At 50.6% G+C, this 24811-nt stretch overlaps 1 protein-coding gene across 1 annotated transcript in view; it reads right to left on the bottom strand.

The window, feature by feature from the left end:
• Positions 1-19815, bottom strand: part of RAB8A (RAB8A, member RAS oncogene family) — a 31302-nt gene extending 11487 nt beyond the window's left edge. The window contains exons 1-7 of the mRNA XM_007945306.2: positions 19692-19815; positions 13772-13832; positions 10071-10131; positions 5916-5993; positions 4477-4566; positions 3977-4042; positions 2265-2315 (exon numbers count right to left, since the gene is read on the bottom strand). Coding sequence (XP_007943497.1) covers positions 2265-2315; positions 3977-4042; positions 4477-4566; positions 5916-5993; positions 10071-10131; positions 13772-13832; positions 19692-19815 — 531 coding nt within the window. The remainder of the gene's footprint in view (positions 1-2264; positions 2316-3976; positions 4043-4476; positions 4567-5915; positions 5994-10070; positions 10132-13771; positions 13833-19691) is intronic.
• Positions 19816-24811: the final 4996 nt, after the last annotated feature.

Below are 24811 nucleotides of genomic sequence, written 5' to 3'. Positions count from 1 at the left end.
GAAGAAATGCTTACAATCACTAGCCATTAGAGAGATGCAAATCAAAACAACAAGATACCATCTTGCTCCAGCACTAGTAGCAAAGTTCAACAACAGAGAAAACAACAAATGCTGGCGAGGATGCAGAGATTGAGACTACTCATACACTGCTGGTGGGACTGTAAAATGGTACAACCACTGTGGAAAGGAGTATGGCGATTCCTTAAAAAGCTGGAATTAGAATTACCATTTGACCTAGCCATTCCATTACTAGGTATTTATCCTAAAGAAGTGAGAGCCATGATGAGAACAGACATATGCACACCCATGTTCACTGCAGCAGTATTTACAATAGCCAAATGATGGAAACAATCTAGGTGTCCATCAACTGAGGAATGGATAACCAAACTATGGTACATGCACACAATGGAATACTATGCAACCCTAAAGAATAACCTAGAATCTGCAAAACACCTCATAACATGGATGAACTTGGAGGCCATTATGCTGAGTGAAATAAGTCAATAACAGAAGGACAAATATTGCATTAGTCTGTTACTGTAAAAGTCAAGGAAAGGTTTATCTATGGAAGGAAATTTTCTTTTGTTGGTTACCAGGGGTGGGAGGGGAAGAGAGGGAACACTTTTAGATAAGTAGAGATAAGTAGTGATTTGGGTGAAGAGAAGGGCAATGTACCAAATGTGAGTGATCAACATGGTGGCACTGAGGAAGAGAAAGACATAGAGAGGTACATGGGAAGTAAAGACAACAAAGATGAACCCTTTTGTACATACAATACTGCGTTGTCAGTGAAGCCAAACACGGGTATACGGGTGGATAGATGGGTGGACAGGCTGAACTAGTAGGTATATCTTTGAAACAGGGAGTGTACCCAAGACCAGGTACAGGGTTGGCAGACAGTAGTCATATAAGTTTATTTGTATGATCTGAATTCCCAGGTGTATAGTAGAGCTGAAAAGGTGCAAGGCTGTAGTCACTTCTTGGTCACAGCCAGCTACCCAGAGTGACCAACTAGTTGAACCTGTGAGCTCGGGACCAGAGTTGCAGGGGACATCAAGCTCAATTGGCATAACATACTACACAAAACATTGTTCCACCTTCTACTTTGGTGAGTAACAACTGGGATCTTAAAAGCTTGCAAGTGGCCATCTAGATGCAATGATGGGTCTCTCCTCATCCAGAGCAAAGAAGAATGAAGAAAACCAAAGGCACATGGAAACAGTTAGTCCAAGTGATTGGTATACCATGTGATCCTCAGCCTATACGGCTATGAGACCACAAGAACTAGATAGTACCTAGCTACCACTATCAACCACTCAGAGGGGTATCTCTGTAGGAGATCCTGGATAGAGTGGGAGAAAAATGTGGAAAAATGCTCAAGATAATTAAAAAAGGAACCAGGTTTGCCGCTCTGATAAAGCCTGGTAAAACCTGCAACTATGGCCCCTAGCTGCCCTTCAGGTCTGGAATAGAACCCACTCCTGTGGCTTCCAGCCAAACAAAAGACAGGAATATGAGCTGAACACTTATTTCAGGTAGATACACTCCTCGGAGAGATCAATCATGGTAGAATACAAGGGCTGTGTATGAACAGGGAAATAGCTCAGGGGGCAGAAGTACATGGGAGGGAAGGACACAGGGAAGAGGTAACTATGGGCAGGAAGTGGGAAGAGAGCTGTTGCACTGTGGGAAATTCCAGTCAATATCATCAGACAAAGTGTATGTGAACTGCTGTATGAAAAATGAATTTGCTCTGTAAACTTTCATGCAAATCACAATTTAAAAAAAAAAAAGAGCAGGATAACACAAAACAGGTTAAGTATTTGAAGTTGGAGGGGTGAAAAGGATGCTTCTGCCCAATTCATCAGGAGAGTATGACTATAGTAGTCGTCAGATACCAGGACCAAGTGTGTGGGTTACATGTAGATCCTGGGCTGAGCCCCGACTGTGTGGCCAGGTGGCCTTTCTCTTTCCTCTCACACGGTCACTTGTCTGTGGGGCCTTACTTGCATGGTAACAGGAGGGCTGTGTGTCTTTCCCCACCTGCCTGTCTATCTGGGCTGGTCTGAGCACTGAGGGCTGCCCAGGTGGTAAGCTGATGAGTGGGCTATGCTCCAATCCACACTTACAAACTCTGCTCTGCTCCCCTGCTGTCCTCATGAGTCTAGCTGGGCCCTGAGAGGAATCCTGCCCTACACTGAGGACGAAGGACCCAAAAGGACCCATGCCAGCATGAATATGTGTTCAGAAGAACATATACTCACCAATTTTTTGTCCATTTTTGCTTTGATATCCCTGGCGAGTGTGAAGAAGGCCTGTGGAGAAAACAGGGTATTAAGTCCCTGGGTGGTGCAAATGGTGAATATGCTCAGCTGCTAACTGAAAGGCTGCAGGTTCAAGTCCACCCAGAAGTGCCTCGGAAGAAAGGCCTGGCAATCAATTTCTGAAAAAATCATCAAAAACATAAAAAAACCAAGCCCACTGCCATCAAGTAGATTCTGATTCACAGAAATCCTACGAGATAGAATAGAACTGTGCTATAAGGTTTCCAAGGTTGTAAATCTTTATGGAAGCACACTGTCCCATCATTCTCCCACACAGTGGCTTATGGATTTGAACCACTGACCTTCTGGTTAGCAACCAAATGCCTTAACCACTATAACCACCAGAAAAATTAGTCATTGAAAACCCTATGGAGTGCAGTTCTACTCTGACACACAAGGGGCTGCCATGAGTCAGGGTGAACTTGAAGGTGGCTGATTCATGCAACTCACCAAAGAGGAAACTGAGGCTTACAGGAGGCCAAGTCATTTGTCCAAGGGACGCTGTGGTTGACTGACACAAGAAGACCCAGCCCTGTGCCTTAAGGCCCATGCTGTCTGTACACTCTGGCCCCAGATGGTGGTCACAGGCAGAGACGTCCTTGTCTGGGGGGGGTTAAGGTGCTAGAGATCCCTAGGCAGTGCCAGCTGTATTTGGGGAATCATAAAGGGCTGAAAGGGAGCTCTGGTAGCATAGTGCCTAAGGCACTTGACTGCTAACCAGATGGGTGGCGGTTCAAACCCACCAGCCACTCCTCGGAAGGAAGATGGGGCAATCTACTTCTGTAGTGATACTGCCTCGGAAACCCAAGGGGGGGTCACTATGAGTTGGGTCCGACATGACGGCACATAACAACAACAACAACAAAGGGCTGAGATGGGGAGAGATTCACCTTCTGAGCACAGCAAGAAGCCTGGCTGCCACTGCTCTCAGCTCCATGACTACTACATCCTGCCTTCCCTCATTCACTCTCTGTTAAGTGTCTGTTAACCCTGCCTAGTGAGCTGACCTGCCTGGGAGGCGGATAAACTGATGAATCAGATTAGGGTTTGCGCGTGAGGGATGCTTGGCTGGTAGGAGGCAGAACCGCAATAAATTACCACGTGACATGCAATGTTCTGCCATGGAGGCTGGTTCAGGGTGCTGGGGATGCCTTAGGTGGTGGGTCTGAGGATCTGGGAATAGAGGAAACTTCTAGGTGGTGGGCATTTAGGCTGGGCCCTGATGGCTAAAGAGTTTGCCAGGCCAAGGCGAGTGGGAGGCAGGGAGAAAATATACAGAGGGGACACAGGGAGGATGGGGGCAGAGTGGAGCAGGCAGCCTGGGAATGGCAAGAGGTAGACCAGATGAGCTGCAAGGACAGGAGGGTGGCTGGGTCCCAACTTGCTGCTTGGGACTGTGGGCCTGTTGCGGTAGCTCCATGGTGGCATCCCTAGAGTCTGAGCTAGGCCTGGGCACCCAGTCAGCTAGGCTGCTGCCCAAGGGCCCGACCCAGGGCCAGTGCCTGGTGTCAGAAACATGGGTGATTTCCATGGAGTTGGACCAGGGCCTGGCATGCAGGTGCTGTTTAGGATGTGCCTCTGAGGGGGCCGCCTGGCAGCCCCAAGTCTAAGGGCGGCTCCTGTGGCTGGGCAGAGCAGACAGTGGGACTTACATTCTCCACATTGATGTTAGCCTTGGCGCTGGTCTCCATGAACTTGATCCCATAGTCGAGAGCCAGCTGTGGGGGGAGGACAAACATTCACGTGACCCACCAGGCCCTGCTCCAGGGAAACACGAGCCCTGCGCAGGACTAGTGGCGGGGCAGGTGGACGACGGCCCTGGAGGCTGCTCCCTCGATGGCCCAGCAGCGCCAAGTGCAGTGCTCAGACTGGAGAGACAGCGGACGCTGAGTGTGCAGAGGGAGGGAGGGAGGGAGGTCCTGGGGCTGTGGGGGATCCAGAGGCTGGTCAGAGGCTCCCAGGGTACACGCTCTTGCCTGCAGCCTGGCTGGGTGCAAGCATCCGACCCTCCCTCCACGTGGCATATGCACAGGTGGGTGACCAACTCGCCTGTACCCCAGGAATGAGAATGAGAGGTCCTCCACCAAAGCCAGCCAGGGGAGCCCCTAAGCAGGGGCCTGCCGTGCTACACCCACCAGGCCGCCAGGCCCACCTTCTCTCCTCGTTCCTTGGAGACCTGTCTTTTATCGTTCACGTCACACTTGTTCCCAAGGATCATCTTTTCGACGTCGGCAGAAGCATGCTGTGAGAGGAGGGGAGGGCACACAGTTGGGTGAGGGGGTAGCCTGGGCTGCAGGCAAGTGTTTGGGCCAACTCAGCCCACCCAGAACCAGAGCAAGTGAGTGGGATGGCATACCACAGTCTCTTAAAGATAAGCTGGAGCTCACAGGTCCCAGCCTCACTGCTGGAGTCAGGGCCCTACCACCCCACTTGGCACACATGTACTAGAACACTCTCTGCTGTTGGAAATGTCTGCTCCATGGACTGCCAGCCAGGCTCCCATGCTGCCCCTGGGCTCCAGACAGGACCTGGCTCATGGGGAGACTTCATGAGGATGATTCCGTCCCCCACCTGCCTCCTTGGCCCCTCTGCCCAGGGCACCTTCTCCCACTGCCCTGGCTCTCTCTGGGCTCTGAAGATGGGCTGGGCCTGGGCAGAAGCAGTTCCTAGCTGCACCACCCCTTGGTGTACAGCCTTCCGAGTTCTCCCCTCACTCTAGGACACATACTCCTCCATTAAACATGCCTGGTCCCTCTTGAGTGGTCCACACTTACTAGAGGGCCAGGACACAGGTGGGCACCTTCTCACTCAGCCAACTGTTCCCTGCCTTCTGCTCCTGCCTGATCTCCCATTGCCCAGAGGACCAGCAATGGGTGGTCTCTCCTCACCCTACTCCCAGAGACGCCCAGGACAAGGGCTCAGCTACACCCACAAGCAATCTGGAGGCTGGCTGAGTGGTTGGAGTGCTGGGTGGCAGTCATGTGATCTTTGTCATGGCACTGTGGGTGAGGAATGTTCTCTGGCTGCCTTGGACCCGAAGCTCCCCTGAGCTGGTTAGTCACCAATGCAATGAGCTGTGCCTGGAAAGGCCTGCCCAGTTAGGGCACGATCTTGGGGTACAGGAACGGGAGGCAGGCTTGGCCACTTCCTTTTCTCCCCAGAGTTCAAGGTCTTCTTTCTCCAACTAGCTGCTGGTTGGAGGAGCTCACACCTGTCTTGCTGTGGTTCAAAGTACAAACTGATATGCCTTTGTGCCACACCCACCCAATACAAGGGTCAAGATGGTTCTAGAATTTTCCCTCTCTACAAAGTACCAAATGCCCATGGTGACCTCAAGCTTGTTTAGCCCTTCCCTCTCAATTGCAAGACTGGTCAAATGGTGTGGATGTGGGCTCTCAGAGGCAATGGGGCAGTCCCAGACGCAAAACCACTGCCCAGGCAAGGCTGAGCTAGCCTTTAGCCTTGGGGCCAACCTTGGCTCCCTGGCTGTGGGGCTCCTGGTATGTGACCACTTAGTGGCTCTTTTGTAGGGGCTCAGCACAGGACAAGTGATAGGTTCTGGTGCTCACTGAGAGGACCAGCTGGCCTCACCTCCTCAATGTTCCGGATCCAGTTCCGGATGTTGTCGAAAGATTTCTCATTGGTGATGTCGTATACCAGCATGATGCCCTGGGATGGGGGGGGGGGCGACATGACAGAAATGTTTTGAGCAATGAGCCCTCTGAGAGTCCACAAGCCCTCCCCATTATGAGGTGGGCAGGGGTCCAGAAAGACCCCTTCCCAACCAACATGTGGTCCCTGCCCGTCCCCCAGTGCCTTGAAGTTCCACTCCCTCCATGGCCCCACCTTGCTCAGGGACTCCAGCCTAGCCCAGTTTGTTCCGTGTGCCACACAGGCCTGAGGTGACCCTACCACCATAGACCAGGCCCTGGCACAGCCCCTCACCACAGGCAGGATGATTTGGAACCCGCCTCAGTGTGTACCCGCCTGGCCCAAACAGACCGTTCCCAGCTGTGCTCAACATCACTATGCTCCCCTCATTCACCCCCTGCCCAGCCAAGTTCCTTCCCAGGCTCTGGGCCTCCAGCACCATGCCTTATCCATCCTTTATTCACTGGGCACCCACCACATACAGCAGGCACTTCACTCACCCTTATAAGCCCTGGCTCAGTGGTCCCACCAGCCCCCTCTGCAGACAATGGACCTAAATATCGGAGTATTTAGGCTCTGTCCATGAGCATGTGGGGGGAACAAGTGGCACAAATGAAGGTCCCCAAAACCAGTGTGCCTTCCAGCAGCCCCACTAGCAGAGGCCAGCACCAAGGCCCAGAGGGTCCCTAACAGATATATGGGTACCAGGGTGCTGGTTCAGAGGTTCCATAGAGCCAGCCTGTGGGGAGGGGACATCGGTGTGCCTTCTGTGGGTAGAGACTATGCTGGGATGGGGGGCCAGCACACATTGCCCCTCCTGTCCTGAGGACAACTGCAAGAAAAGGCAGACAACCCCATCTCACACCAAGGGAACCCGAGGTATAGACTAGAGAGACATGACCTTTAAGACTGGACTCTGAAAAGCGATGCCCTGGCTTCTGGAAGTCCCCTGAGGACCCACTAAACCCACGCACCTTGCACTGGCCACGTACTGCCCGTACACTAGCCTCTCACAATGTACTTGTGGGTGTGTACCTTCACAGGTCAGTCCTCATGTGGGAGCCATCGGGGCCCTCTGCAGTGAAGCCCTAGGCCGCAGACCCTTCTGGCCAGCCCACACCACAGCAGGGCTACAGCCTGCTCCCCTGCACAGGCCTACACTCACTGTTCTTCCACCCCTCACCTGCTCTGGGGCCCTGCCCTGTGTCTAGGCCTCAGGGGGCACTACCTACCCTGATGTAAGCTATGACATCTCACAGACTGTGTGTGTTCACAGAGCACAGGGGACACTGTGTGGATAACTATGGGCAAGTGTGGGACAGAACCTCCCAGGTGGGGCAGGACAGACTACTTGATTGCAAACTCCCCGTGAACACTGGCCTCTTGAGTCTGGTACAGCCCTAGCAAGGCCAGGCCTCCATAAATGCAGTTTGGGGTCTCATTCAGGGAAGCACAATAGAGACACTGATAGAGAGGCTTGGAGGAAAACTGTAGTGGCCCATGGGATTCACTGTGCTTGAGACAAGGTCACAGGCGAGCCAGTGCAAGGGGGAGATACTGACAAGACTCAGTCAAGATGTCACTGGAGTATCTGCCCCGTAGCTGCCCTCCTCCCACCAGGGAGCAAGAGATACAGAGGGCCACTAGGTCCTCCTGCCCTGGGACCAGCCAGGTATTCCTGCCACTACTTGCTTCCAAGACTCTAAATGCTCTGACTTTTACTTATTGGGTGCAGGAGGATCACCTGGGAATAAGGGGGCAGTGGCTTGAGTGGGGATCCCTGGATGATGCAAATGGTTAATGTGCTCAGCTGCTGACTGAAAGGCTGGAAATTCGAGTCTACCCAGAGCTTGGAAACAATGTCTGGTCATCGGCTTCTGAAAGAGGAGTCCCTGCAAACCCTGTGGAACAGTTCTACTCTGATACACAGGGCTGCCATGGTCAGATGGAGAAGGAGGAAACACTTCGTCACCCTAGTCTGCACCCCTTGAGACTACTCTCAGTGCTTCAACCGATTATTTTCTGGCCGTACCCGCACACAGCTCCCATGTCTGTCCATAGCTACCCTTCTGGAAAAGATGTCTCATGCTTCCCACCATCTGGGATTTTGGGAAGTAGGTGTAGTTCCGAGAATGATGCCAGAATGTTCTCTACCTGCGCCGTCCCACTGCCACCAAGGCCACAAGTGGGTCCTGAAAATTTAGAATGTGACTGGGCTAACTGGAACCGGATTTTTAATTTATTTAAATACAAACAGCCACATGTGACTAGGGCTTCCGTACAGGTTAGCGCAGACGTCAGAGGATTAAAAGGGGCAGTGGTGATGCAGGGGTGGAATTCCTGCCTCCCATTCAGGAGACCTGGGTTTGATTCCTGGCCAGTGCACCACGTGTGCAGCCACCACCTGTCAGTGGAGGTTCGCGTGTTGCTATGATGCTGAACAGGCTTCAGTGGAGCTCCTAGACTAAGATGGACTAGGAAGAAAGGCCTGGTGATTTACTTTTGAAAATCAGGCACTGAGAAAACCCTACGGATCACAACAGTCCAGTCTGCGGCCCACTATGGGGACGGCACAGGGCCGAGCAGCATTTCATCCTGCTGTGCACAGGGTTGCCACGAGTCGGGGTTGACTCAGTGGCCGACTTGGTGGCAGTTAATGAGGACCAAAAGCCACAACAATCGTGGTGCTGCACAGGGTCCTAAAGGTGGTTCTGTCCAGACTCAGTCAGAGCCACTGGAGAGGGAGGGGGAGGACATGGGTGCTAGGGCCAGCTGGATATCTTTCACAAACTGGCCATCTTTCACTCTCTGGGTATACTTGAGCCTTATGTTCCTTGTCTGTAAAATGGGGGTAGTGGTTTATAGGCAAGATACAATGAGAGAAGGTAAGTAGAGACCTGGGCCCAGCACCTGGTACAGGGCTCAGTAACAGGGCCGGGTGGACATGTCAGCCCAGAGAGGGACACACCCTCCTGGGGCCACACAGCTCTGCTCAGATCCCAAAACCCCCACCTGTTCTCCCAGAGCACAGAGGATTTTAATGAAGTGTGCTGAGGTTCCATTTTGTCTCACACACAGTAGAGAGAGGAAAAAAAAAAAAACCTCACTGCCATGGAGCTGATTCCGACTCTGAGCAACGCCTTATGGGTTTCTGAGATGGTAAATCTTTTAAGGAAGTAGACTGCCCAGTCTTCTGTGGAGTGGCTGGTGGGTTCAAATCACCAACCTTCTGGTTAGCAGTCACATGCTCTAGGCACTATGCCACCAGAGCTCCTTTTCACGCACAGTGGAGGACACTCCAAATACTTAGTGCCCTGCTCAATTTTGCCATCCCTGCCCCCTACCTAACACACTGGCTATGAGGCATAAGGCAGTAACTAACCACAGTGTGTCTTCACTATGCTCACAGTCTAAAGGGAACAAGGATCAAGATGTAATCAAGTCATGGGGTTGTCATGGAAATGGTGGGCTCCCCAGACAGCTAGATAAATGACCATTTCACCCATGGTTGCCAGGGACAGTCTTCTGTTGTTTGTTTTCTGAATAAGGAGATGGAGCTGCCAGACCCACACGTTCCCAACTCATCCACCAGTCTAGTCTAGGCCTGGCCCAGAGAAGGGGCCTGATGAATATTTGAGGGTTGAGCAAATGCATCTTCCTCCCACACGTCACACACTGTGGGCCCAGGCAATCAACCTAACGCCAACTACCCTGGGGCAAGTTGGCTCCTGGAGGATCTCAAGGTGCTGGTAGCAGTTCCATCCTGGCTGACGCGGGCCACACAAATGCTCCTAAGTGTTGGGGCATGTTGACTGTCTCTGATTCCATCCACCTCACCTGGAAGAACTGGGTTCCTGTCCCAGCCCTCTTGGCCCCAATTCCCAAAAAATGATGTTCCTGCTTCACCTACACCACGCATAATGTATGTGCAGCCAGTGGGGATACGTAGAGGGGGGCGGAGGTGGTGCACACGAGCCTCTTGTTTGGAACCTAGCTCCACTTCCCCACCAGCCAAAGCGTACACTCCCCAGAAACACCAAGACTTCACTAAGGAAGACAGGACTGATCACTCTGACTTAAACACCCCATCCATACCATTGCGCCCCGGTAATAGGCTGTGGTGATCGTCCGGAACCGCTCCTGGCCAGCTGTGTCCCTGAATGGAGAAGGGATGTTAGAGCAGGAATGAGGAACCTTCACCCAGCTCTCATGGGCTGTTGGGAATCGCCCTCCTGCTGCAAGGCAGGCCCTTCATAGGCCCTGGTTTAGAATGAAGGTTAAGGATGTGCTGATGTCACCAAGCTTGGGGGTGGGGTGGTAAGGCCACTGCTCCAACTCTGGCCCATGGCTTTCTCCTCTTTGCTTCCTGGGCTCCTCCCCAGAGTTTCTGAGTCACAGAAAAGTCAAAGTTGGACATTGCTATGGGTTGAACTGTGTCTCCCCGCAAAAAATGTTCCAAGTCCTCACCCCAGTACTTGTGAACGTGACTTTGGAGATAGGGTCTTTGCAGATGTTAATTGTTTAGGTTCCCATGAGGTCATCCTCGATCTAATGACTGCTGTCCACATTACAAGAGGAAAAGAACACAGAGAGGTACAGAGAAGAAAGCTGTGTAGAGACGGAGGCAGAGATTGGAGTGATGCAGCCACTGAGACAGGGAAGGATCTTCCCCCAGAACCTCTGGGGGGAGCGTGCCCCACTGACACCTTAATTGCAGACTTCTGGCTCCCAGACTAGGAGAGAATAAATCTGTTGTTTTGTGGCCCTGCTTGCGGTACTTTGTCATGGCAGCCACAGGACACTCAGACAGATGTTACTTGTGAAAATCCAGGGCCACATGTGTGCAAAGAGCTGGGAATGGACACGGGGATAGAACCCTTGTGACTTGGGTGGCTGGCTGAGCTCAGAACTGATGGCTTAGGCAGCATTTTCACATACCCTACCTTGGTTCAGGTGAGGGGAAGGCCCTTCCTTACCTGTACAATGGGGGCACAAGGTGAAGACAGGACTGGGCCTCATTCAGGTCTGGGCATGTGAAGTATTCAGTGGTTTATTTAAAGGTGACCAGGTGGCATAGTGCCTAGGCATCTGATCGCAAACCACAACACAAGGCTAGCGGTTCAAACCCACCAACCCACTCCTGGGAAGGAAGATTGGGCAATCTGCTTCTGTAGAATTACTGTCTCGGAAACCCAAAGAGGGGTTGCTGTGAGTCGAAATGACTCAATGGCAGTGAGTCTCGGTTTTTTTTTTTTTTTTGAATGACTAACGGCGGAGCCAGGGCAAGAGCCGACGTCTCGGTCTCAGGATCCAGGGCTCATCCCATGCCCCCATGTGCCCGTGTGCATGGCCTACACAGAAGAGTCCTGCCTATGGGGTCGCCTGATGCTGGGACACTATTACCACATGACGAGGTGAGGCCAGAAATGACATTCAGGGTATTGTGCTCCTGCCTGCCAGCCCTCAGAGCTCAGACGGCACCATGAGCACTACAATGCTGAGGGCTTGACCACAGTGGGAAGGCTGGGGACCAAACTGTCCCTGAGAACACGCTGTCAATCTGAACCTCTACGTCTGTGGGCATAATCCCATTGGAGAACGTGTTGTATTTGTTAATGAGATTCGTGCAGGTGTAACCAAAACTAACCAAACTCACTCCCATCGAGTCGATTCCAACTCATAGTGACCCTCCTTTGGTTTATTTGAGGTATAAAAGAGACTAAACAAGCAAGCAAAAGCAGCAGAGGCGACGGAAGAGAGATGCCATGCCACATGGAGATGAGCTAGTAGCAGAAGCTCAAAGAGATGAGGACCCTCCTCCAGAGCTGACAGAGAGAAAGCCTTCCTCTTGAGCTGGCATTCTGAACTCAGACGTCTAGCTTTCTAAACTAGGAGACAATGAATCTGTTTGTTAAAGCCATCCACCTGGAGTATTTCTGTTCTAGCAGCACTATATAACCAAGATAAGGAGGAAGCTAGGAGGGAATGAAAGTATGATCAACACAGTGTCCCTTTGGACCTGGGCACAAAGGCTGCTAGGAAGCCAGGATGTTAGGAAGCAGAGGAACATCCACAGCTACTAACGTCCACGTTGGTGAGAAACCAACTGACTGTCCAGGTTGGGGGATGGACAAGGCTTTAGACCCTGTCCAGATCTGTGATCTGAGATGTTTCAGAGGTAAACATCACCAGGAGTCGAGGGGACAGTGCTCTGAGACTTATGGGCATTCCATCCCCAGCTCAGGTGCCTGCCTGGCAAGCAGAGACCAGCCCACATTCCCACCTATCACTTCTTGTCATGTTGCTTAGTGTGGGGCGCTGGGCAGGATAGGTAGATTCAGGGCCTGACTCCCCTACGTTTGAAAATCTGGAATCGGTCTATCCAATACAGGGGGCAACAGACCAGAGCCAGCACCAGTAAAGGGGACTTGGAGACCTATGCCTTCCTTCATGTTATTAGGGCCCATTGGGGAAGCTTTCCCCAAGCTCTAAGAATGGAAATGGGTTTCAGACTAGGCCTGGCCACAACTCAAATTTCAGTTCTGGAATTACAGGTTGGCATAGGAAGCAAGACCTGGGCTTCCCCAGGAGAGCAAAGAGCGTATACATCAAACATCCCTCAGTTGAGCTGATGTGGTCACAAGGGAACTCCTGGGCCGGGACCTGTCATGGGTTTAATTGCCCCAAACATATGTGCTGAAGTTCTCTGTGTCTACTATGACCCTGTTTAGAAGCCCCTGGTGCAAATGGTTAAGCACTCAGCTGCTAATTAAAATGTTGGTGTTCAAGTCCACCCAGAGGTACCTTGGAAGAAAGGCCTGGCAATCCACTTTTGAAAAATCAAACCCTGAAAACCCTAATGAGGCACAGTTATATTTTGGCACACATGAGGTTGCCATTAGTGACTCCACTCAAGGGAAACTGGTTTTTAAAACAGGCATTTTTTCTTTTGTTAATGAGGCCATAACAGTGTAGGGTGGGTTGTAAACCTAACCACTTCTGAGTGAAAAAAAAAACCAAACTCACCGCCATTGAGTCGAATCCAACTCATAATGACACCTCCTCAGGTTTCTGAGGCAGTATCACTACAGAAGTAGATTGCCCAACCATCCTTCTGAGTGGCTGGTAGGTTTGAACCGCCACCCTTCTGGTTAACAGTCATATGCCTTAGGCACTATGTCACCAGAGCTCCTTAATCACTTCTGAGTGGTGTCTTATAAATAGAGCAGAACAGACACCGGTGCACACAGGGGAAGACAGACTGTCTACAAGTCAGAGAATGGCAAGGAATGCCAGGCTGCAACTAGAAGCTGAAAGAGACAAAAAGGAAATTTCGGCACCCTGAACTTGGGCTTCTAGTCCCCAGAACTGTGAGGAAATAAATTTGTTATTTAAAGCTACCCACTTGTGGTATCTGTGTCACAGCATCCCCAAGAAACTAAGACAGGCTGCTCTCCTACCCTGCAGTCTCCAGGAGTACCTCTGCCTGGCATGGGGGGCTCATCCCTCAGGTCCAATGAGAATAAGTAGCACTACGGTCCTGGCCCACAGAGAAGCCAGGCTTTGCCCAGAATGGAGCACTTAGCTAACCCGGATGGGCAGTTATATTCTCAGAAGGCACCAATCCAGAATCCAGGCCCCAGAGGCCAGCAGAGCACAGCTCCCCGGGCTGGGTGTGAGTAACGAGGAGCTTCTGAAGATGAAGGCTATGGTCCCAGTGGTGGGGGACAACACAGGGGCTTCTGGTTTGAAATATCTGCCAGGCAAAGGGGCCGATAAAGAACCGTGTATCTTACCATATCTGCAGTTTGATTCTCTTGCCATCGAGCTCTATGGTTCTAATTTTAAAGTCAATTCCTGAAAGAAAAGGAAAAAGGTCCATCATTGTCAGCCACTTCCCAAGCTGTGTCAGAGAGAACACTGCAGACATGGGCAGGTTAACAGCCCCCCTGGATTCCGGAGCTCCCTCAGGGGAGGGGGTACTGTCCACCTAGGCAGGTGACAGTCTCCAGAGTGCCTGTTGCAGACACCAGCCAGGCACTGGACCTGCAGACTGAGAAATCCACACGGGTCTGGAGGCATCTGGAGAGGGGACCCTGAGGCTCAGAGGACCCACAGACATTGCCCACAGCAGTGCCTGCAAGTGGCAGGGTCAGTGGCTAAACACTGGTAGCCCAGAATTCCAAAGCATGGCTTTCTGCCCTCACTGTGGCCCCAGAGCCCACCTCCAAGCCCCAGGTGGCCATATGTAGAGCAGGCTTCAGCAACAGCCAGTGTGCAAGCCCTGTGCAGGCCAGAGCCTGTTTCTCCCCTGCCCTCCCAGGTGTTCAGGTGCCTCCTCTCCAGTCTCAGCCTTTATACATGCTATTCCTTGTCTTTGTGGCCCCATGCCCATCAGAGTGCAGATTTCTTCTCCAAAGCCCTGCTCAGACCTCAGCCCCGGGGAAAACTCCCTGATCCCACCCTCCTTTTACCCCAGACACCAGGTTGAAACCCCTTTTGCCAGCATGGTCTTGACAGCTTGACAGCCTCTGGATGCTTCAGTGTCCCTCTAACATCCCCTTGGCTTGCTCCCCATTCCACGCTGAGACCTTCAAAACTACAAAGCTAATCCAGTATAAACCTAACCTCCTCTACAAACCTTTCAGAGCACCCATCACTGGATGGAGAGATATCTGCATAACAGGCTATTATTAGGTGGGATATACAATGTGTATCTGCACAACGGGCTATTATTAGGTGTCAAAAAGGAATGAAACACTGGTACATGCCATGATGCTCAGTGAGAGAAGCCAGGCACCAAAGGCCAGAGGGTCTGATTCCATTGATATGGAACATCTAGAAGAGGCAAATCCATAGAGACAAAGTAGATTCCTGGTTACCTAGGGATTGGACGGGGATAGGGAGTGACTGCTAATGGGTACAAGGATTCCTTCTGGGGTGATGAGAATGATCTGGAATTAGATAGATGTGGGTAGCTACACAACATGGTGAATGGACTGAAAGCCACCGAACTGTGCACTTAAATATGGTGAATTGAGTGGTATGTGAATCATGTATCAATGAAACTATTAAGAAAACAAAAATAGACATCTTCTGATGCCCCCCCCCCCAGTAAAATGCAAACTGGTACCCTGTCTATACTGGTGGCCTCTCTGCCCCCAGTGCCTCCCACTCCTGGGCCCCTGGCTCCTTCCTGAACATTCCATGATCCCTCCTGCTTGAGGGCTTTTCCACTGGCTCTTCCTTCTCCTGGAATGTTCTTTCCTTCCATACCCACCTGGCTCCCCCTCCTTCACTGAGGTTCCTGTTGAACAGTGCGTCTGGGGAGCCTTCCCTGACCAGCCTCATTCTCTATCACTTACCCTGCTTTTAATGTCCCTGAGCAGTATAAATGGTTTGTGCTCAGCTGCTTATGGAAAGGTTGGCAGTTTGAAACCACCCAGTGGCACCATGGGATAAAGGCCTGGAGATCTGCTTCTGAAAGGTCACAGCCTTGAAAACCTTACAATACAGAGCAGTTCTACTGTGTAACACACATGGTCTCTCTCTTTTTTTTTTTTAATTGTGACTTGGGTGAAAGTCTACAGAGCAAATTCACTTTCCATACAGCAGCTCACATAGTTTGTCTCTGACATTGACTATAATTTCCCACAATGCAACAGCTCCTCTCCCACTTCCTCCCCATAGTTACCTCTTCCCTGTGTCCTTCTCTCCATGCGCTTCTGCCCTGTGAATTGTCTCCCTGTACATACATAGCCTTTCTATTCTCTCATGATTGTTCTCTCCAAGGAGTGTATCTACCTAGTGTAAATGTTCACCCCATATGCCTGTTTTTTATTTGGCTGGAAGCCACGGGAGTGGGTTCAATTCCAGACCTGAAAGGCAGCTAGGGGCCATAGTCTCAGTCCATCAGGCTCTATCAGACCAACAAACCTAGTCCTTTTTTTTTTTTTTAAAAAAAAAAAAAAGATTTTAAGTTGTATTCCACATTATTCTCCCACTCTATCCAGGATCCCCTACACAGATCTCCCTGAGGGGTTGACAGTGGTAGCCAGGCACTATCTAGTTCTTCTGGTCTCACAGTCACATAGGCTGAGGATCGCATAGTGTACCAGTCGCTTGGACTAATTGCTCCCATGCATCTTTGGTTTTCTTCAATCTTCTTTGCTTTGGATGAGGAGAGACCCATCGTTGCATCTAGATGGCTCCTTGCAAGCTTTTAAGACCCTAGTCACTACACACCAAAGAAGAATGTGGAACAATGTTTTGTGTAGTATGTTATGCCAACTGAGCTTGATGTCCCCTGTGACTATGGTCCCAAGACCACAGGTCCAACTACTTGCTCCCTCTGGGTAGCTGGCTGTGGCCAAGAAATGACTACAACCTTGTCCACATGGGGTCTTTTATGAGTTGGAATTGACTCGACAGCCACTGGTAACCATTCTTTTGTTTCTCACAGCACTTGTAACTCCCTGGTGTATTCTGCTTGCTCCGTGAAGCTAGGAGAGGGACTCTTCATCTGCATGACTTATGGTATGGAAATGGCCAAGTCTAGCCACTGCTCCCAGGGTTTGTCCTAAACCTTCACTAAAAAAAGCGAGGCCTTTCTTGATCTTCTAAACTCCACAACGGGGATGTAATTCTGTCCTTGTCCTCAGGGGCTATCCTGGGGACCAAGAGGAAGATCAGCCTGTATGCTAACTGTCCCCACAGGACATGTTCTCATAGCGCAAAGACTCGACATATCCTGATCACTGCTGTGCCTCCATGACTAAACTGAGTAGAAGAAGGTCCTAGGGAGAAGAAGGTCCTTGGGTGGCTCAGGTGGTTTGTGCTTGACAGCTAACCTAAAGGTTAGTGGTTCAAACCCACCCAATGCCACTGCAGAAGAAAAGCCCAGTGATCTGCTTCTGTAAAGATGACAGCCAAGAAAACTCTGTGGAATAGTTCTACTATGTAACATGTGGGGTCACCATGAGTTGGAACTGACTTGGTAACAACACGTTCAGTTTTTTTTGGGGGGGAGGTGAGGGAAGGAGGGATGGAGACGTGTATTGGAAGATGCCACCTGTCTAGTCCTGTACACACACCATGACTACACCCTCAATCCATTGCTTCTTCCCTGAAGCCCTGCACTGAGGTAGACGTCTGGTCCACAGTAGGCACCCATGAAACAAGCAGGTTCAAAGAACGACAAGCAGCAAAGTCTATATGATGCTGTTCCATGTAGGAAGCACCATAGCATCCACCATGCACATCACTGGAGAAATGATCTGTCCCTGAGGAGGCAGTGGAAGCTGAGCCAAGCAGCTGAGAACTGATTCCAGAAGCCACAGGGCCAAGTTCACACCACAAATGATCGATGGAACATATGGGAAGAGATAGGCTTTGGCAAAATGTCACCTTGGCAGAAAACGAACAGGCACTCAATCTCTGATCTGTAAAGAAAACCCAGAGGAATGGGTGGTGCCAACACAGGATGGTCTGGGCATTGAGCTGTGTTTCAGGGCTTAGCAGCCCATAGCTCACTCTACTCCAAACCTTCTCATCTCCTGGTGCAGACAGGGGTCCATGAAAGAAAGCAGCCTTGCTCCATCAGTGGAGCCCTGAGACAGCATTCTGTTCCATACTTCCACTGGGTTTTATAAACACACCTCATTTAATTAGCAATTTTATGAGGCCTAAGGATTACAAGGTCATAACTGTAAGGTCACGCTCAGTTAAACTTTCCTAGAAGGTGACCTGGGTAGTCCAACTGGTCAAGCCTACTAGCCAAAAAGTTTGAACCTACCCAGAGGCCCCTTGGAAAAAATGCCTAGTGATCTACTTCTGAAAAGTTAGTCTTGAAAACCCTTTGGGGCAGTTCTGATCTGCAGATGTGAGATGCCATGGGTCAGGACTGACTTGATGTCAACTAACAACAGAAGACAGAGGTCTGCAGCTGGCTACAGATGCAATGAGCAGAAGACTCGGGCAGGAGGGAGGGATCTTGGGTTCAACACCCACCTCCACCTCCCTGTGTGATCGTGATCAGGATCAAGTTTCTTCCTCTCTCTGGGCCTTACCTCTTTGTCTGTAAATGGAGGAAGGCAGCCTCCCTAGAGCCTTCAAGTGCTTGATTGGGTTGCCTGGTCAAGAATTAAAAACCTCATTCCGGAACTGAACTCCCAAGTGCTCTAGATCAGCAGGAAGTTTTTGAGGCTGCACAACTGAGGTCTGGGTTGAGATCAAGCCACAAGCTGACAGGAGTGAAGGCTACTTCCTGGTTGGGGGTGGCGTGGTGAGGGTGAGGAGAGGAATAGGGACGGGGGCGAGGGTCATCCCAAAGTACACCTTAAGCACAGCCAACACCCATCTATCAGTGGAAGCTTGAATGTTGATTTGATGCTGAACAGGTTTCACCAGAGCTTCTAGATGTGGGCTAGGAAGAAAGGCCTGGCGAACAACTTCTGAAAATTAGCCAATGAAAACCCTATGGATCCTGACGGTTCAATCCGCAACCAATCATGAGAATGGTGCTGGCAGCGTTTTGTTCTGATATGCATGGGGTCACCACTGAGTTGGGAGCCAACTTAATGGCACCTAACACAACAACCTGTATTTGGCGATTATTCCCCACTTTCCTGCTCCCAACCAAAACTACTCTCTTTGATGCATGTTTTTCCCAAGATGAACATTTTCATGTGGGCAATGGCTGTTTTTGTGGTGCGGAGAGAAGTTGAGATACAACAGGCCACTTCTGTCCAACCACCACGTGGGCTGGCTCTGTGGGAAAGGCTGTTCTGCAAAGTGACAACCTGGGTCCTGGGCTTAATGATAGGGAAGTCAGGGTTGTCTGTGGCAGCAGCTGATTTCAGTTTCTCAAGAAGGCTTTTATCTGGCATTTCTTCAGGGATGACAAGCCCCAGGGCAGGCAACTGTCACTGGCCATTGCTGTCACCCTCCAGGCGGATGAAAGGCAGGAAAGGCAAGCCCTCTGATTTCCAGTCATCATTCCTTCTAGAGGAAAATTCACCCAAGGAAGAAACAGGGTCAATTTCTGAAGTCTCCAAGGTTAGGAGCTGCAGTGGTGGCAGCTGGGCTCCTGTCTGTCCTGCAGGTGTGTGCGGGCATCTCTTGGGTGGCTGACCTGCCCGTTTTGGAGGCCAAATCCCATCCTTGCCACCTGCACACTGTGCGATCTTGGACAAGTCCACCCAACCCTTGAGCCTCAAATTCCTCATTTGGGAGACAACAGTACCTGACCCAGAGGCCAGACGAGAAGGTGAAGACGCGCATAAAGCGCCTGGCACAGAGTAAATGCTCAACGAAGTCAACTGACACGGTGCTTTCCCCAAGGCTAACTTTATGCCTCAGCTTCCACTTCTGTAAGACGGGGAGCCCCCCCCCCCCGCAAAGAGCCGCTTCGAAGATGCTGCAAGGACAACACGATGACGGGCGCGAAGACACTAGCCCAGGGAACACACTCCCCGACGAATGGTGGGCTGAGGGTCGGAATCTGTCCTTCCATCTGCTAAATGGGCACTTGGTTCCCCCTCACTGTTCTCACGACCCGGGAACCCACGAATAGTGATGAAGGTGGCTGCTTGTTGTCTCTAGGGTTGCCTCGACCCTCTGAGACCCCCACGGCCCAGCCCCTTCTTCAGCTCAGGCCCCTCAGGGGAGCGCTCGGCCCCGGCCTCCCGCGTCCCTGGCCACCCCCAGGCACGCTACCTATGGTAGAGATGAAGGTGGAGTTGAAGGCGTCCTCGGAGAAGCGGAACAGGACACAGGTCTTCCCCACCCCCGAGTCCCCGATCAGCAGCAGCTTGAACAGGTAGTCGTAGGTCTTCGCCATATTACACTCTCTCCCCGACGGGAAGTGCGGCCAGCGCCTCGCCACTGGACGCCCGCTCCGTCCATCAGCGCCGACCCCACCCCCCCATTGGCTGCCCGCCCTCTGCACGTCACCGCGGCCGACGCCCGCCCCTGTGCCCCGCCCAGCGCGCAGAGACTAGGGAAGGGGCGAGCGGGTCGCTAGGCCGGAAGCGGCATGAGCGCGTCGCCCGTTGGCTTGTGCTCGGGACAGGGCGGGCTGCGATTGGCTGGAGGCGCGGAGTTGAGGGGCTTCAAAAGGGGAACGGGGCGGGGGCGTGGCATACCATGGGCCTGCTTCTTCCCGACTCTGGGGCAGCGCTGTGTCGCCCCTTTTGGGACCGGGAGGGCGGGAAGCGTCACCAACGGCCCCGCGCGCCCGCAGCTCGAGGGCGGGGGGGGGGGGTCTGTGTCGCGTGCGCATGCGCTCCGAGGAGACAGTTAGGCACCAGCAGAGGGCGCAAGCACGCGAGGGTTCCGGGTCCCTCCCTGACGGCCAGCGCAGCCTCAGTAGGTCATCGGGCTAGCGCGGGAAGGAACGGTTGGCGGGAACGTCGTCTGGGGAAAACGGGAAAGCGGTGCTTATCGCATTTGGAAAGAGGCCCCTGAGATCTCAGTACAGGACACGGAGCCTATTTTAGACATCACAGCCTCCGCCACTTCAGTGATCTCACCGCCACAAGCTGCGCCCTGAGGCTCCTCATGACTAGCCCTTGGACTTAATTGATCTAATTAGGGGTTGTCCCAGCCACTCTCTTCCTACAGGTTTCAGCCTAGACTCAGGCGTCTGCGCCCAATCTATCCTCAAAAGCGCGCTGGGGGTGGGGGGTGGGGGTGGGAGCAGAGGGGTCTAGGGCCTGGCAGTTACGGCATGTACCCTGGGCATCACTTGATGGCCGCTAATCAGTTTCTATTAGCCGTAGCAGTTTCCATCGCCGGCTGTGAGAGATCATTCAGCAACTAAAAACTAATTATGGGCACTATGTTCCGTTGATACCTCTCTGGGTGGGGATGGGGATGTAAGTGTCTAAGGATGTCTCAGGACCCTCTGAGCATCGTTTTTGTGCCGAGCAATTTAACGACATTTTATGGTGTGGGGTTAACAGGCGGGCGAGGTTTAAATAACTTTCCCAAGCCTCAAAAGTGGGAAGTTGGTTTTTGAACACAGACCTGCAAGCCTCATGGGCCAACCTCTTTTTGTTTTCATTTTTAAAATAATTTTATTGTGAAAATATAAGTAACAAAACACACTATCTCAACAATTTCTATGGTGTAATTCACTGACATTGACTACACTTTCTGAATTGTGTGACCATTTTTTCCAAGACACCAAGGTCTGAAACGATTGAATGCTTCAACTACTAGCGGTTCCAGCCCACCCAGCGGCAGTGGGAAGATAGGCCTGGTAATCTGCTTTCAAGAGGTCATGGCCTTGGAAACCCTATGGCACAGTTAACTGTGTGAACATGGGATCACCCACTGTGAGTTGGAATCGATGGCATCTAACAAGCTCTTGATTGCTAGGGCTTTCTGATTCTCAGAGATGAATGAACTCAACAGCTTGCTTGACTTCAGGGCCTCACCAGAGCTGGTGTATGCAGAGAAGCTGGAAGACTTGCCTAAGGATCTTCCATATGTCCCCTGGCCTCCCCTATTCACTTGCACCTCAGCTCATCCCTCTGTTAATTAGCTGAGGTCAAGAAACTTTATAGGCCTTACCCTCTGTGGTATTTTGATGCTATTCATCACCTAAGCTCTGGAAATTCTCTTTTCCTTGACATGCGCCCCACATTCTCTGTTTCTTCTCCTACCACCTACCTCCCCTTTCCCAAATACTGCTTCTCAGATTCCATTGCAGTCTGTTTTGGAGGTCTCTGCTTGACCCTGAGTGGTGTAAATGGTGAACACACTTGGCTACAAACTGAAAGGTTTCAAGTCCACCCAGAAGTGCCTCAGAAGAAAGGCCTGGAGACCTATTTCCAAAAAACCAGCCATTGAAAACTCTGTGGAGCATAGTTCTGCTTTGACACTCATGGATTGTCATGAGTAAGAATTGACAAAACAGCAACTAGCAACTTCTTGTTCTTTCAGTGTTGGTGTTCCACATGATGCTTTCTGTCTTAAGTACTCTGTTCTCATTTATATTATCTCCATACTGATTCTCAGTTCTTTATCTGTAGCCCAGCCATACTTGTATGTCCAACTGTTTTCTGAACATCTACCTCTGGGTTTGTCCACAACCCATACACAGCATGTCCATGACTGAGTTCATCTTCCACTTAGGTGAGGTCAGTGACGGTTCAGTGGTAGAAGTCTCACTTTCCATGTGATAGACCCAAGTTTTATGCCTGACCAATCCCTCTCATGCACAACGACCACCCTTTGTCGGTGCAGGTTCACATATTGTTATGATACTATAGTCATTTCAGAAGGGACCATTCCCTGGAGAAGAATCTCATGCTTGGTAAAGTCGAGGGTCAGTGAAAAAGGGGAAAATCCTCAACGAGATGGACTGACACAGTGGCTACAATGATGGGCTCAAGCATAACAAGGATTGTGAGGATGGCGCAGGACTGGGCAGTGTTTCATTCTGTTGTCCACGGGGTCACTGAGTTGGAGATGACTTGATGGCACCTACCAATGACAACGTGATGCTGAACAGGTTTTATTGGAGATTCCAAACTAAGATGGAGTAGGAAGGCCTGGTGATCTACTCCCAAAAACCAGCCCATGAAAATCTTATGGATCACAGTCTGATCTATAATGGACCATGGGGATGGCATAGGACTGGACAATGTTTCATTCCTTTGTGCTTGGGGTTGCCATGAGTCAAGTCAACTTGATGGTAGCCATCTACTTCCAGTCAGACATGCATGTTTTGAATTCCCTTCTAAGTGAAATCTCTTTGACATCTTTCTTTTTCATCTCTTCCATCTTGGAAATTCTAAACAGTCTTGAATCTTGCTTCTCCATTTCCATTGCCACAGTCAGGTCCTCCCATTTCTCTACTGGTTTTCCTGCTCATTCTCTCTAGTCCAGCCTCCACCCTGCAGTGTTCACTATAAAACACTAAGCATATCCATTCCTTGCTTATCATCCTTCAGCAAGCCCTTAGCAGCACAGAGTCCCAAATCATTAACCTAGTGTACATGCCTCACAATCTGATCCTCACCTCACCCTGTTTCACTCATACCTCATGGAACTGGGAACACCCAAAGAGCTTAGACAGGTTAAGTAAGTGTAGATCACTTATGCCAAGTGCTGTGAGGCACAAGGATGACCAAAACGGTGTCCTGAGATTACAGGGTAATGGGGTGACAAGGAGAGAACAGATGCATAAGGGGTAACTTCAGTCTAGTAACAGTAGGACACTTGGAGGAGGGGATCATACTTTATTTGATATTCCTAGAACCTAAATAGGCTGTGGACCAACCAAGACCCACTGCTGTCAAGTAGATTCCAACTCACAGCAACCCCAGGACTGAAACTGAGCTGCATAGGTTTTTTTTTTTTTTTTTTGGTTGTAACTTTTACAAAAGCAGATCAGCAGGCCTTTCTTCCACAGCACTGCTGAGTGAGTTCGAACTACCCACCTTTTGCTTAGCAGCTGAGCACAAACCATTTGTGCCAAGGCAATGGGCATTATTGGATAAATGTCAAATTAATATGAAGGAAATGTTTTACATTGTACTTGGCTAACAGAAATCTATTTGCATATACATTTAATTTTTTAGTTTCACTTATTTTTTTATTTTAAGAGCTTGTTTTACATTCAATGTTATGTGTACATTTAGTTTCACTACCCATTTACCATGTCCAACACTAACCCAGTCTCCTCCCTTCCCTACCCTGTAACCCTCCCCCTGTGCCCCTCATATTTATGCACTCCTGTTTGTCCTGCATTTCCTCAATTTGAATGTTGGTCCTCTGGTGCCCCATGGTCTACTGATCTAAAGAATGTATTACCATAGAGTATGTGGGTGCGTCATCCTGGGTTGAGTAGTCTGCATGTACATCTTGTTAATTATTGGGCTGAGAGCCAGCCCCTGGGGCTGCGCTTTGTTCCAGGTGTAGAATGTATTCCAGGGCCATAGTATTGGGGGGTCTCATCAGATTTCATCTGACCAGTAATTCTGGTCATTATTGAGTTTTTGGATTTTGTTCCACATTTTTCCTCCCACTCTATCCAGGATCTCCAGATTTGATCCTTTCCTGAGTGGTTAGCATTGTTAGCTGGGCACCATCTAGTTCTTCTGGTCTCAAGGGCCATCAAATAAACCCTTCACCAAAGAAGATATACAGGCAGCCAACAAACACGAGAAATTGCTTGCGATCATTAATCATTGGTTGTTGTTTGCCGTTGAGTCGGCCCCAACTCATAGCAACCCCTCCTTGGGTTGCCGAGGGAGTATCACTATGGACTGCCCAACCTTGTAAATCAAAACAACAATGAGATATCATCTCACCCCAGCAATAATAGCCAAGTTCAACAGGTCAGAAAATAACAAATGCTGGAGAGGTTGCCCATGGATTGGAACTCTTGTGCACTGTTGGTGGGACTGTAAAATGGTACAACCATTGTGGCAAACGGTATGGTGTTTCCTTAAAACACTGAAAACAGAAGTACCATTTGACCCAGCAATTGCATTACTAGGAATGTATCCTAAAGAGGTGAGAGATACAGACCCTCTTCAACAAAGAAAAGAAAAACCAATTGACAGAGATACAGAAGATAACCTGGAACCTTGAGTTTTGAAAGGAACTATATGGAAGTGGATTAGGCACTAACTAGTGGAAAAACCTGAATGAAAACAGTGAGTACAGAGACAGTCGGAGCTGTGGACTGTCAGCTACTCTGACAAGACCAACAGCCTGAATATTTCCAAGTGGTGTTGGGACCTGAGAATTGACCTAAAGATCAGTCCCGGTCACCAGGGGCTGCAAGGACAACTGTTCTGGTGGTCTATGACTAGGAAGGG

This window comes from Orycteropus afer, unplaced genomic scaffold, assembly GCF_000298275.1.
Source record: "Orycteropus afer afer isolate SDZICR_OR568_19922 unplaced genomic scaffold, OryAfe1.0 scaffold00136, whole genome shotgun sequence".
Lineage (NCBI taxonomy): Eukaryota > Metazoa > Chordata > Mammalia > Tubulidentata > Orycteropodidae > Orycteropus > Orycteropus afer.
Note: the sequence above shows the minus strand (reverse complement) of the source record. Positions and strands in the feature narration are given on the sequence as shown.